The sequence below is a fragment of the Lytechinus variegatus genome, chromosome 9, assembly GCF_018143015.1.
Source record: "Lytechinus variegatus isolate NC3 chromosome 9, Lvar_3.0, whole genome shotgun sequence".
NCBI classification, from domain to species: domain Eukaryota; kingdom Metazoa; phylum Echinodermata; class Echinoidea; order Temnopleuroida; family Toxopneustidae; genus Lytechinus; species Lytechinus variegatus.
The window spans coordinates 30051477-30065855 of NC_054748.1; the positions used below are offsets into that span (position 1 = coordinate 30051477).

Here is a 14379-nt window from a genome sequence, read left to right on the forward strand (position 1 = left end):
TGTTGGGGAGTAGGGTGGGGCGCAACGCACTCTCTGAAGTGTTTTGGGCAAGGAAACTAGTTAAAGAAGGTTAAAGATATCTTCAAATTAATTTTACTAACTAAATTATACGTGTTCTTCATGATTAAGGTCTCCTTTTATTCGCATAAGTATTTCATGGTTCTGCGCAAATCATTTTCAAAAGTAGGTGGTGCTCACTCAAGCGGAAATATTTTTCGACAGTAAAATCGTCATTTGCTTCAATGGATCTGTACCAATGTTCAGATGTGGAAAAATCTTCAGGATATTACAAATGCATATTTTTACAGGATTTTATCTATGTGTAAACTTTCCCTTAAGACGCACTGTATATATATATATATATACATAATATATATATATATCACAATTTGGCTCATCTGACCCTTTTAATAAGACCCGGTGCCCGTGTGAAAAAAACTAGACCATGATTTGAATCAAGAACGCCTGCAATCATCATTACAATGATGATTCAAGACGTGTGAAAGGGCCCTAAGAGGGTTCGAACAAAAAACAAAAAAAGTCGCTTTTGAAAGATATTGAGTGTAAAGTTTGGTTATACAACTGCAACTGGCACCAGACCCTACAATTATTTCGCGTGCCTACATTCTTACAAATTCCAGTTTATCAGATTCATTGATATCTTTAGAAGTAGGCCAAACTAGCCAAGACAATCAAGACAATGCACATATCCTAATGAGCTCATCTCATAAATTTTGAAATGCAATATTAAGAGTTCGTGTATTTTAGTTGGAGTCAAGTCACTTGTTTATCTTAGAACGAACAACATGACATGTACGTCTTAATGTTATACACTTGGCAAAAATATGGAATTTGTGATGCTACCACTTCCAAATACCTGATGTTGTCTAAATTCTTGAAACTCATTCTACATACATGTAGTACATTTTTGTAATGCTAAATCGACAAATTTTGTATTTTTTTGTTCATTTGAGAAATGCGCAATGAATTCAATTTTCTATTTTTTTGATATATCAGTTTATGTTGATATTTCGTTAAAAGTGCATGTATTTATTTATATCTCTTGGCTTTACGTTGTCTTTGCATTTTTCAATCAAAATATTTCACTTTTCTAATTGAGCAAGTCAAAAACTGCTATGCTTCTTTGAATTATTCTTTATTCACTACATTAGCGTTTCGCTTGGAGTAAATTTGACTCAAAGCAAATCTTATAGAATCGAAACTTGTAAAGAGACATCACCTAATGCTAGGCTCTGAGTTTATTGACGTCCAATTAATGATTTAAATCAAACATATAATAATTTCTCATGATAACGTGATATGAACTACACATTTACCCCATAAAAGAGATTGTTTAAACAGGTTTTGTAGGATTATAACATTAAAAAACTGATCGATAGCGATAAAAGTATTGAAAATTAATACTTTTTATATACCCAAATTAATCGTTTTCAGTGGGCGGGTAGCACCTGGGCCGGATTCATAAAGATACAAAACGAAGCTAAAAAAAATCATTCGGTTAAAATACAACCATTTCTTGATAACGAGAATGTTTAATTTCCATTTCTTATTGAAATGTCCAAAAATTTGCGCTTGCGATTAGCGCTCGCATCATTTCGCGCGGTATGCAATATGGAAAAACACATTATTTTCTCGGAATGTTCTAACCCCTGTTGCAAACAGACTATTCATAATATAAGTGCCCCTTTTTGCCTTTGCCCCCAAAGAAATAAGTTCGGCCGCGCCCGTGTGATCCCGTCTTCATATCAATTGAAAATGAAACAGTGTTTCTGCCCCCCTTTCCCTTCCGTTAATCCCGGCTTCGCCACATTTTTTTTTTCGGATAAACGAATCTTCGGAATAACGAACCTTAATTCGTTTTCGCAGTAACGTACCTTTGGAATGACGAACACTAGTTTTTTGGATTAAGGGATTTTCGCAATAACGAACCTTTGGAATAACGCTACAAATGTTCGGATTAACGAACCCTTTTCTCTTTTGGATTAACGAACATTTAGGTAGGGCAATTTACGTGTCTCGGAATTACAACACTTCGAATTAAAGAACCTTCGGAATTGCGAAGTGTAACCGGTAAAACAGGTATTACATCCCCTCTTGCACGTAATGAAATACAATAATATTATCAATAAAATTTCAATCTCCATGATAAAATCATCAATGAAGCAATCGTCACGTCCAAGACCTCAATAAAGAAATGATTAAGAACAGATTATAAAACCGTCTTAATGGTGTCTGTCATGGGGGTGGGGGCAGGAGGGGGGGGGGGGGGTAAGGGCATGGTTGGTAGCTAGGATAAGATGTTTGCTGTCTTACTGGTCTAAATAAATACAGATGCAAATAACAGTACTTCAATTATATGCAGGCCTGTAACTTCTTGCAATGACTGTTCAAACTTAACTCAGTGTTTTTACTATAAATTATTTATCATGCATGTGAATATTTCCACCATGTAAACGGATTGATTTGATATTAAAATGCCCTCAGTATTAAACTACCCTTTCTTTTTAAGCATGGGCTAATTTTTACAAACCATCCCATATCCGGGCGTCGTAGCGTATATTCTGTAATCCAATCCAATCTACGTAGAAGGTGTTACAAATTAATGCTGGGGCCCGTTGCAGAAAGCGTTGGAATCAATCACAACTGTAAAAATCATGTGCAATTTGAATTTCGACCAATCAACAACGCGCATTTGAAACTTGCGCATGATTTTTAGACTTGCGATTGATTGCAACTCTTTCTGCAACGGGCCCCAGAGCTTCGAACCCTGGACACATCTTTCGCATGGTGACGCTTAAGTTCTGTCCCAGGCGTTAATAATCATGATAATCATGTGTTGATACACGTCTGCAATAATTTTTTCATATATACACACACACACATATTCTCTCTCTCACACAGACATTCTCTCACACACACCCACACACTCTCATGCATCTCTCCCCTACGGGTGGCAGGACATATACCCCTATTACGAGCGGGTTTTCGTTGAACAACAGTACTTAAAAATAAACAAAATTTTTGATGCTTTGGTTTAACATTTCTAATTGTGAAAATCAAAGGGATTTTTTGCAGGCAATTCCAGCAATCCGAAATGAGCACATGCGTGTATGGATGTGTGTTGTAATATGGGAGCGGTTGATTTGGCGTGTGTGAGGGTGTGTCTGATTATCTGATAATGTGTACCCGCACTTGTTTCATGTTAGAACGACGAGTAACATGCTGTATGTACTGTGACCAGCCACTCCAAAACCAGCAGTAAGAAGTCTCCCTGTTAATAGCCAAAAATATACTTTATTCTCATAAAGCAAAAGTGTTAAAATTGAATTTGAATAGGCAATACTTCTCCTTCAAATGCCACAATCTGAAGTTGTAGAGTTGAATAAGAGCCTAAACACGAGACTGTTTTAACATTATTTTTTGCGAACTTTTTGGAAGGGTCACCGATATTGCAAAGTGTGCACATTCCCAAAGCTCTCGCAGAATTTCTTCTGAAATTCAACCATTTGATATGGGTTATCATTGAGCAATAAAAAAAATCTTTTTAATGACCATGATGTTATTTTCACGCTGAATGAAAATCTCCAAACTATTTTTTGGCCACTTATTGTTGATTATGGGTGGCAAGACACATTTTAGAAGTACCTCTTCATTTTCTTATATGATCCCTTTCATGATAAAAGTCGTTGTGTTAAATATCCCAGAAAAAGTGCAATTCTTACCTACTTATGACTTTTATGTCATCAGAGCAATTTTCCCCTATTGCCCTTTCCTCAACGAAATTCATCCAGTAGTCATGTCTCGATTTTTCTTGCATCTTACAGATCTCCACAGCGTGCTCGGCGCAGGCTACAATGACAGGTAAGTACAGTGTTCATGGCTTCTGAGCTATAAGAATTGTGCCCGATCGACCTTGGACTTGTTTACAGCCTCACATTCATTGGTTCGTGGAAAATGGTCTCAAATATCAGGAATAAATTGCAATGTTAATGTGGGCACCAAGTGTAAATGTAACTAAAACAAAAGTCCTGTAAATCTTATTTTGTTACAAAATTAATGGACAGTAATGATTTTTTAATATATAATCAATCGACAGCCGTGATTTCGTTACTAAAACTAACTGTCAACGGGCGCAGATCTTGGAGGGGATGTGAGGGCGCTTTCCATAGTAAAAAGAGAATGACTCAGCATTTACAACGCATAAATTGAGCACCCCCTAAAAAATAATTGTTCATGGAACAACATGACCTCGATTTGATAGTGAAAACCTTATTTTGGGGGGTTGTCAAAGTTATCCAAGATCAATAAAAATCTATCAGACCTTTTACTTTGGGATAACAGGTCAAATCAACGGTACTTTTTTTAGCCAAACAATTGCACTGCTTGTTCTCGATTTAAATCTGAGTCACAAATATATATAAATGTGTGAAATTATGCATATACAAGAGCTTTGGCAACTCTTTTGTTTTAATATTTTGTGAAAGAAATGGATGAAGACAACAATGGTAGCCGTAGCTTGAATCAAGGTTCCCCAGAGCTATCTGCCCTTTTGGAAAAATTGACAATGCCGAAAAAATGTCTCTGTACCCTGAATCGAACCCGGGCCCCCAGCTTTGAACAAAAATATCATTTGTTTGTTGCCTATTTAAAATTTCTAACAAATTTACTTGCAATTAATTTGAATAAAACGGTCACCAAAAACATGAGAAACAATAAATACCCTTTTAACGTTTGTAGTTTAACTGTTTAATTCAACATTCTGATATAAATCAGCATACAATGACCAGATTAATAAATACATCCAATTCAGAAATGGCCTATGGAATTTCTTTTGCGTAATTTTGGGCAGGAACATAAATAAACTGAATTATCAGAAATGTAATACGAAAACATGTAACTTTAGCATATAATAATAACACATTCAGCAAATTGATAATTAAAGTTCTGTTTCTTTTGAAAAGAAACTGAGTTCCGGTATAACTTGATGATTTAAAATACTATGGTTAAGTCCTACTTTCTTCGATGAAAGCGGGTGAACAATACTCTATATTGGCGAACGAACGTTCTCTCGAGTCGACAGTTTGGGTAAATGAAGAAAATTATCAGAAACATAGCGTAGTTCCCCAATACCATTTGACGGCGAGTCCGTCGAAGATCCAATAACATTTGAATTAAGTAGGGTAATCAGGACCAGAAACCGTGTTCTATCTCTTGACAAGGATATAGACCAAAACTGCGAGTGTTTTAATGAAATAGTTTTCTAGGAAACTACTTTGTCCTATACGTATATTGTATCAAAGAAATATAGCTTTGATCCAGCTGCATGCATGGCGGCTTGTAATTCCCGACCTTTCGTTGGAGACCGCGAACGCTTATTTACGATGGTAGTTGATTTTGGAAGAGACATTTGGGCCCGTCGTCATGTTCGTAAAATTCTGTCCTGCAATGCAAATTGTGTGACATGATATTTTGTGTTCGTTTCGCATCTGCAACGGAAACATTCAATACGCGTTTCGTGTGCAAATTCTGGTTGCTACGATGGTAACAGCGAAATATCAGATTTAGGATGACTTTGCAGAGCCACATTTGGTTCCTCCTAGTATCGGCAGCACAGAGACGCTGTTAGCGTAACATTTCACTAACACTGCGCTAAAAAGGGCCCTGTTACAACCGGTAATCTCGCCGCGATGGCTATAATGCATTATTTACATCTGCGATCAACGCTTGACATCACAATCTGTATAGTATTATCCATTAATAAATCAGCTCCTAACAACATGGATAGAATTACCGCACAGAAGGCAGAGAAAGCTGTTGTTAGGGGATTGGAGTTAGGCAAAATCTATAATTTGTACGTAGTCATGGCAGTGACCTATTCATCTTAGATTTAGTTATGACTAATTGCATATCCTACAAGTTTAAAATCCTGTCTAGGAAAGGGTAAAGGAATGTAATTCATTATCACATAGGCCTACAAAATTGAATTATTACATTTTAAACATGAAATGGCAGCAGGAAGTAAAGATATATTTACTATTTCAATTAAAACAAATATCCAATAAGCTTAAAAAGGATTGAAAAATGCCTATCATGATATTACGATGGAGATTCTGTAAAAAAAAAATGCAATCCCACTTTTCATCATTTTTTTTACTTCACTCATCATGCTCATGATAGAGTATTTGCCAATGATGTTATCATGCGATAATTTCATCAGCTATTGTTCTTCATTTTAATGTAGGGTCTATTCATGAAAATGTATGAAATAGGTTTATTTTGGAAGAAAAAAGTCTTTGAAAAGGATCATATATATATTGGCACTAACTAACATCCCCCGCTATACACCTATTTCTAAAGGGGTACTCCAGGTTGAAGAAAATAATACGGTTTGAACAGTCAAGTGAGGCAAACAAATCACTGACAAATTGAAAAAAAAATGGAAATGAATAAAAAAAAATATGGTATCTTAAAATTTTGCATTAGGCCTTATTTCGGTGAAATTTATAATCTTGTCTTCAGAAATATGCAATGAGGGTCTGTTGTATCATGCAAAGTTAGGTTTATTTAAATTTTGTCAACACAGAATATTGCTTCAAATATCATTATTTTGTTACTCGGGCGACATACATACATTTGAGATTATTACGAGTTAATTTCAATATAATCAGAAAAAGGGGAAAGAGCTAGAGGATATGGCATTATCCTCCCATTCATTACATATTCACGGCCGTATGCTTCTCAGTAATATCAGTTGCAAAATGCAGCGTTTAATTTTTAATATCAAAGAATTTTGTTATTTTTTATGAGATTTTGATGAAATTTTCAGCAATTCGCTTTTCTGATTTTACTCAATTTATTCATATATTGTTGGGCCCAGAATACCCCTTTAATTCTATCGAGGTATATTTTAAATTACTTGGTATAAGAAAGCGAGGCAAGTTTTAAAGAGAAAAATTATTCACTAACATCGTCACTATTGGTGCCCTTGGCACTGTTAGTGATTTGCATTAACATTTAGCACCACCGTTATCTTCTGCTGAGCCTTTTATTGTTAGATTTTAAGGAATTCGGCTAAGTTTCTGAGAGTTTATCGATACTGGTAGACCTACTTAGAGTGCTCTGTTAGTGAAAACAATGCGTCAAGGCGGTGGTCACCCATGAAAGGTGTAATTGGCCCTAATGTTAGCGTTCTGTTACTTCTGTTCGGTCGCCACAGAGCTTGAGAGGCCGTGCGGGGGCCCACTTTGATTGACGAGTGGATACCAGGCGCGACCACGCGTAAAAGGGGACAGAGTGGGGAGTGCGTTGTGTTTATGCCTATGTAACGTTATGAGGGTGTCAAAAACGATGTTTAAAATACTGAAAAAGGGATATATTTCCAATACTTGTAGGGTTTCACCAAGCCAAATACTTGTTAAGAGATGCATTTTCATAATCTGGAAAAGACATGCTTTTCGAAACCCCATGGTCGTGCCTGGTATCCACTCATCAATGGAAGTGGTCCCCCGGGAATTTGAATCTAATCCCCGCCCCCATTTCTGGGGAAAGTAAAACAAAATGCCCATTACATTGTATGCTAGAGGCATATCGTTTGTGTAGAAGGAGTAAACAAAAGAAAAAAATCCGCAAATTCGGCTGAAGTTCAGACGTATATAGGCCTTTTGCATATGCTGGGTACATATCAACGAATGCGAAATAGTTTCGGCTGGAGAGGTGATCTGACCCATGGAATCAATTGCCAGTGATCCACCAATAATCCACATTAAATGCAATATCGATTCGATGGAATGTAATCTATGTCTAAGCCTTAATTCGGTAAGTTTTTCCTCACTCAATATGTACTCGATTTGATTGAGAAACCACTTCCTCATCCATGCCATAATCTATTGTGGGCCCTGCATTTCGAATATCTCCAGCCAGCTGTCAAAGTAGAGGCTGGCCGCTGGCTCAGGGGGCACATACGATGATGACCAGATGTACATACATGAAAACGGGATTAATTTATGGTGTAGGTGTCGCGTGAAAGAATTGCATATGAAAAGCAGATCTATAGGGCCTGTATCACAAAGCTTAGCAATGAATGTAGAACATTTTTCAATGATTGATTCCATTGATTATAATGTACAATTACTCCTGGAAATTGAATGTACAATTAATCGCTAGTTTTTGTGTTAGGGAACCCTAATGTTACCGTCCCTGCATGAGGTCTGCGAAAGGTGGCTATTGTTCAAAACTTACCTACACCCGACAAAAGGAAAATATATGACGTCCAATCGGATCGGGATCGCTCTAGCCACTAAACCGTCTCTGTGGTTTAGTTGTTAAGGCACCGGCGTTCAATGCTTGGGGCCCAGGTTCGATTCCCGGCAGAATTTTTTTTTTCGGCATCGCCAATTTTTCCAAAGTTGCAGATAGCTCTGGGGAACCTTGATTTAAGCTACGCCTACCATTAGTCTCTTCATCCAGTTCTTTCACAAAATAATAAGATAACAGAGTTGCCAAAGCTGTATGTTGTACATGTATAATTTCACATTTTTGTATACTTTGTCCTATCCGTGTGCTGTATCAAAACAATACAGCTTTGATCCAGCTGAGGCATGGCGGCTTGTCAATGTTCAAAACCGATCTACACCGGACAAAAGGAAATTATAATTGGTAAAGTGTCGAAAATCTGTCTATATGACGGTCAATCGGATCGGGATCGCCCTAGCCACTAACCCGTCTCTGTGGTCTTGTGGTAGGGAACCGGCGTTCAAAGCTGGAGGCCCGGGTTCGATTCCCGGCTGAGACATATTTTCGGCATTGTCAGTTTTCAAAAGGGCAGAGAGCTCTGGGAAACCTTGATTTAAGCTACGCCTACCAATGTCCTCTTCATCCATTTCTTTCACAATATATATATATATATATATATATATATATATATATATATATATATATATATATATATACAGTACCGTACCTAAGGAGGGGGTGGGGGGGGGGGCTGCACCCCTGACGAGTCACAACTGATAATTTGTAATGTTGAAATGCAGTAAAAACAGACGTGTGCCCCCTCTTTTGCACTTGAAGACACCTTTTTTTGCTTGTCAGGTACGCCGCTGTATATATTTATATATTTACAAATATATATATATATACTACAATTACTTAAATAATTGTGATTTTGCTAAACATTTTTAAAACTACAATCTATAAAAGTGAACGTACATTGAATGTTTTAGTAACAATATTTTTTATTATGTCAAATCTACTATTCTTTCTTTTTTACAAATGCAGCCGGCACAGCAGCTGGTGCAACTAATGAAGGCACCACAACAGCTTATACAGAAATTGAATATACTATACTAGTAAATATAACAGCAGAAGGCACTACACAAGCTGATACAACCACAGAAGATACTATACTAGTAAATACAACAACTGAAGACACTACGCAGACTGATACATCAACAGAAGAAACTACAGCTGATACCACTGAAGAATCTACACAAGCTGATACAACTGAATATACTATACTAGTTAATACAAAAATAGAAGACACTACACAGGCTGATACAACAACAGAAGAAACTATACCTGATAGCACTGAAGACACTACACAAGTTGATACAACAGCTGAGGAAACCACACAAGCTGATACAACAACTGAATATACTATACTAATTAATACAAGAATAGAAGACACTACACAGGCTGATACAACAACAGAAGAAACTATGACTGATACCACCGAAGAATCTACACAAGCTGATGCAACTGAATATACTATACTAGTTGATACAACAATTGAAGACACTACACAGGCTGATACAACAACTGAAGAATCTATACTAGTTGATACAACAATTGACACTACACAAGCTGATAAAACAACTGAATATACTGTACTAGTTAATACAATAATAGAAGACACTACACAGGCTGATACAAGAACAGAAGAAACTACAGCTGATACCACTGAAGAATCTACACAAGCTGATACAACAACAGAAGAAACTATGACTGATACCACCGAAGAATCTACACAAGCTGATACAACTGAATATACTATACTAGTTAATACCAGAATAGAAGACACTACACAGGCTGATACAACAACTGAAGAATCTACACAAGCTGATACAACCACTGAAGACACTACACAAGCTGATACAACAACTGAGGAAACCAAACAAGCTGATACAACAACTGAATATACTATACTAATTAATACAAGAATAGAAGACACTACACAGGCTGATACAACAACAGAAGAAACTATGACTGATATCACCGAAGAATCTACACGAGCTGATACAACTGAATATACTATACTTGTTAATACCAGAATAGAAGACACTACAGCAGCTGATACAACCACTGAAGAATCTACACAAGCTGATACAACCGCTGAACACACTACACAAGCTGATACAACAACTGAGGAAACCACACAACCTGATACAAGAACTGAAGAAATTTCACCTGATACCACTGAAGAATCTACAAAAGCTGATACAACAACTGAATATACTATACTAATTAATACAAGAATAGAAGACACTACACAGGCTGATACAACAACTAAAGAAACTACACAAGCTGATACAACCACTGAAGAATCTACACAAGCTGATACAACCAATGAAGACACTACACAAGCTGATACAAGAACTGAAGAAATTTCACCTGATACCACTGAAGAATCTACACAAGCTGATACAACAACTGAATATACTATACTAATTAATACAAGAATAGAAGACACTACACAGGCTGATACAACAACTGAAGAATCTATACTAGTTGGTACAACAATAAAATACACTACACAGGCTGATACAACCACTGAAGAATCTACACAAGCTGATACAACCACTGAAGACACTACACAAGCTGATACAACAACTGACTATACTATACTAGTTAATACAAGAATAGAAGACACTACACCAGCTGATACAACAACTGAAGAATCTACACAAGCTGATACAACCACTGAAGAATCTACACCAGCTGATACAAGAACTGAAGAAACTACACCAGATAATACAACAACAGAAGAAACTACACCAGTTGATACAACAACAGAAGAAACTACACCAGCTGATACAACAACAGAAGAAACTACACCAGCTGATACAAGAACTGAAGAAACTACACCAGATAATACAACAACAGAAGAAACTACACAACATGATACAACAACGGAACCACTTACAACAGCTGATACAACAGCAGAAATAACTACATCAGCTTATACAATAACACAAGCTGATACAACTGAATATACTATACTAGTTAATACCAGAATAGAAGACACCACACAGGCTGATACAACAACTGAAGAATCTACACAAGCTGATACAACCACTGAAGACACTACACAAGCTGATACAAGAACTGAAGAAATTTCACCTGATACCACTGAAGAATCTACACAAGCTGATACAACAACTGAATATACTATACTAATTAATACAAGAATAGAAGACACTACACAGGCTGATACAACAACTGAAGAATCTATACTAGTTGGTACAACAATAAAAGACACTACACAGGCTGATACAACCACTGAAGAATCTACACAAGCTGATACAACCACTGAAGACACTACACAAGCTGATACAACAACTGACTATACTATACTAGTTAATACAAGAATAGAAGACACTACACCAGCTGATACAACAACTGAAGAATCTACACAAGCTGATACAACCACTGAAGAATCTACACAAGCTGATACAACCACTGAAGAATCTACACCAGCTGATACAAGAACTGAAGAAACTACACCAGATAATACAACAACAGAAGAAACTACACCAGCTGATACAACAACAGAAGAAACTACACCAGCTGATACAAGAACTGAAGAAACTACACCAGATAATACAACAACAGAAGAAACTACACAACATGATACAACAACGGAATCACTTACAACAGCTGATACAACAGCAGAAATAACTACATCAGCTTATACAATAACAGAAGTTGATACAACTGAAGGCAGCACATCAGTTGATTCAACAGCTGAAAGCACCACAGCGAAGGTCGCCAGTACAGTGACTTCAACTAAAATGCCTACAACTACTCTTATAGTTTCTACCACAGGTGTGTTAATGCTCCTCCTTTTCTCATTTTCTTTAATCTTTGTCTCTCTCTCCCCTGTCTCCTTCGCTCTTTCTATCTCACTTGTTCACTCTTTATTTATATATCTATTTATCCATCTATCCATCTGTCGATCAATTTATCTGTATTGTTGTTCGAAGGATTTTTATATGGTGGCCCTGAAGGGATATCGCAAGTAGATCAAATCGCGAATATTGACGACAAAATTCACGACGTCGCCAATCCCGTCGTGAAATTTGCGACGATATTCTCGATGTCGCCATTTTTTTCATGAATTTTGTCGTGAATTTGATTTACTTGCTTGGGCGGTAGGGGCAAATGAAAGTCTTCCAGAAGACTTTTAGCCACGCTTTCTGTGAGAATGGTAGGTTTTGACTTCAAAGTATGATAATTTTGTACAAAGTGGAATGAGTATGGAGATTTGTTGGATCTTAGGCTGCCATTGCCTAGACCTACTGATTCTAAGTAAGTTGTTAAAGACTACTAGGCTTGATCGATATGTCTCATTTCTTAATTCAGTGCCAAGCCCATTCCAACATGCACAATTTCGACTGAAATCATAGTCGTCTTCTGGCACTTGTACGAGGACCACCCAAGCAAGCAAAACAAATGCACGACGAAATTGGCTACGTAATTTGCGGCATCGTGAATAATAATTATTACTTTGTAAAAAAAAGAAATCGATTCGAAATTAGCCCCAATAATGATTCGACTTTCATCAACAAACCATATATCTATCTACTGCTACTACTACTACTACTACTACTACTACTACTACTACTACTACTACTACTACTACTACTACTACTTTATCACTACTATTTCTACTACTATTGCAGCTGCTGCTATTACTACTACTACCACTGGCTGGTGCGGGGAGTTTCGGCAGCCCGGCATATATCGTTCTGCGCCGTTTGAGCTTGCCGAAGAAGTTCAAGACTGGAACGAGAAATAAATAAATTGATGGTCTCCAGAACGGGGAAAAGGAGTATCTATTGCTTTCTGAATCGTAGATGCTCTGGAACGAAAATTAACGCTGAAAATTGGGGTCTCAACCGCGGAACATACGTATCATTCATTGAAACTAAGTGTCCCCGGGCTGCTGCTGCTACTTCTACTACTACTACTACTACTACTACTACTACTACTACTACTACTACTACTACTACTACTACTACTACTACTACTACTACTCTTCTACTACTACTACTACTACTACTACTACTACTACTACTACTACTACTACTACTACTACTACTACTACTACTACTACTACTACTACTACTACTACTACTACTACTACTACTACTTCTACTACTACTACTACTACTCCCACTACTACTACTACTATTACTACTATTACTACTACTTCTTCTTCTACTACTACTACTACTACTACTTTTACTACTACTACTACTACTACTACTACTACTACTACTACTACTACTACTACTGCTACTACTACTTCTACTTCATCTTCTACTTCTACCATGACTACTATTACTGTTACTACTACTACTACTCTACTTATTCTTTTTCTTCTTCAACTCTCACTACCACTACTACTACTACTACTTCTACTACTCCTACTACTACTATTACTACTACTACTACTACTACTACTACTACTACTACTACTCCTACTTCTACCCGTAATCTCTATTGTTTCAATGACTGATTTAGATGCTGATGAATGTGCTTTGGGGACCGATGATTGTGACGTGAATGCACGATGTGTGAACAACATTGGAAGCTTTACGTGTGTGTGTAATGACGGATATCAAGGCAGCGGAACAATCTGTTACGGTAAGTTATTTCGGCCAATGATTGTTTTGATTTAATTTCCATTTACTTGTCATTTGAGAGTCTTCTCCCCGCGACGCATGGCGGATTCAAGAACACGTATTTAAAATGCCGGTCAAAATGACAGCTGGGAGAACGCCTTTGTCGAAAATTTGTGAACACGAACATAACATAACAATAGTTGCGTCCTAAGTTTTGGAGCTATAATAATAATAATAATAATGATAATAATAATGATAATATGGGTATATTTACCCAGGCTAGCCACTTCAGTTTCGAAAACTGTTCTACCAGCGGGCCCTGCATTTATTATTACCCCGGCTTTAGCTGAGCTGCCTAGGCGCTCAAGCATTCAAGGAATGTCTTCCTACAGGGTCCCCATTCACCTCACCTGGTTGAGTGCAGCACAATATGGATGAATTTCTTGCTGAAGGA

The 14379-nt window shown here is 37.1% G+C and overlaps 1 protein-coding gene across 1 annotated transcript; it reads left to right on the forward strand.

The window, feature by feature from the left end:
• Nucleotides 1–3875: 3875 nt before the first annotated feature.
• On the forward strand, nucleotides 3876–12320 carry LOC121421941 (mucin-22-like). Its single transcript, XM_041616740.1, has 4 exons — nucleotides 3876–3882; nucleotides 9298–10809; nucleotides 11227–11774; nucleotides 12282–12320. The coding sequence occupies exons 1-4, from the start codon at nucleotides 3876–3878 to the stop codon at nucleotides 12318–12320; spliced, it is 2106 nt and encodes a 701-aa protein (XP_041472674.1).
• Nucleotides 12321–14379: the final 2059 nt, after the last annotated feature.

Excerpts from the sequence above, each read along its gene's own strand:
- LOC121421941 (XM_041616740.1), top strand. Across the intron at positions 10,810-11,226 it reads TGAAGAATCTATACTAGTTG|CTGATACAACAGCAGAAATA; the intron begins GTACAACAATAA and ends CACTTACAACAG. Across the intron at positions 11,775-12,281 it reads CCACTGAAGAATCTACACCA|GATTTTTATATGGTGGCCCT; the intron begins GCTGATACAAGA and ends TGTTGTTCGAAG.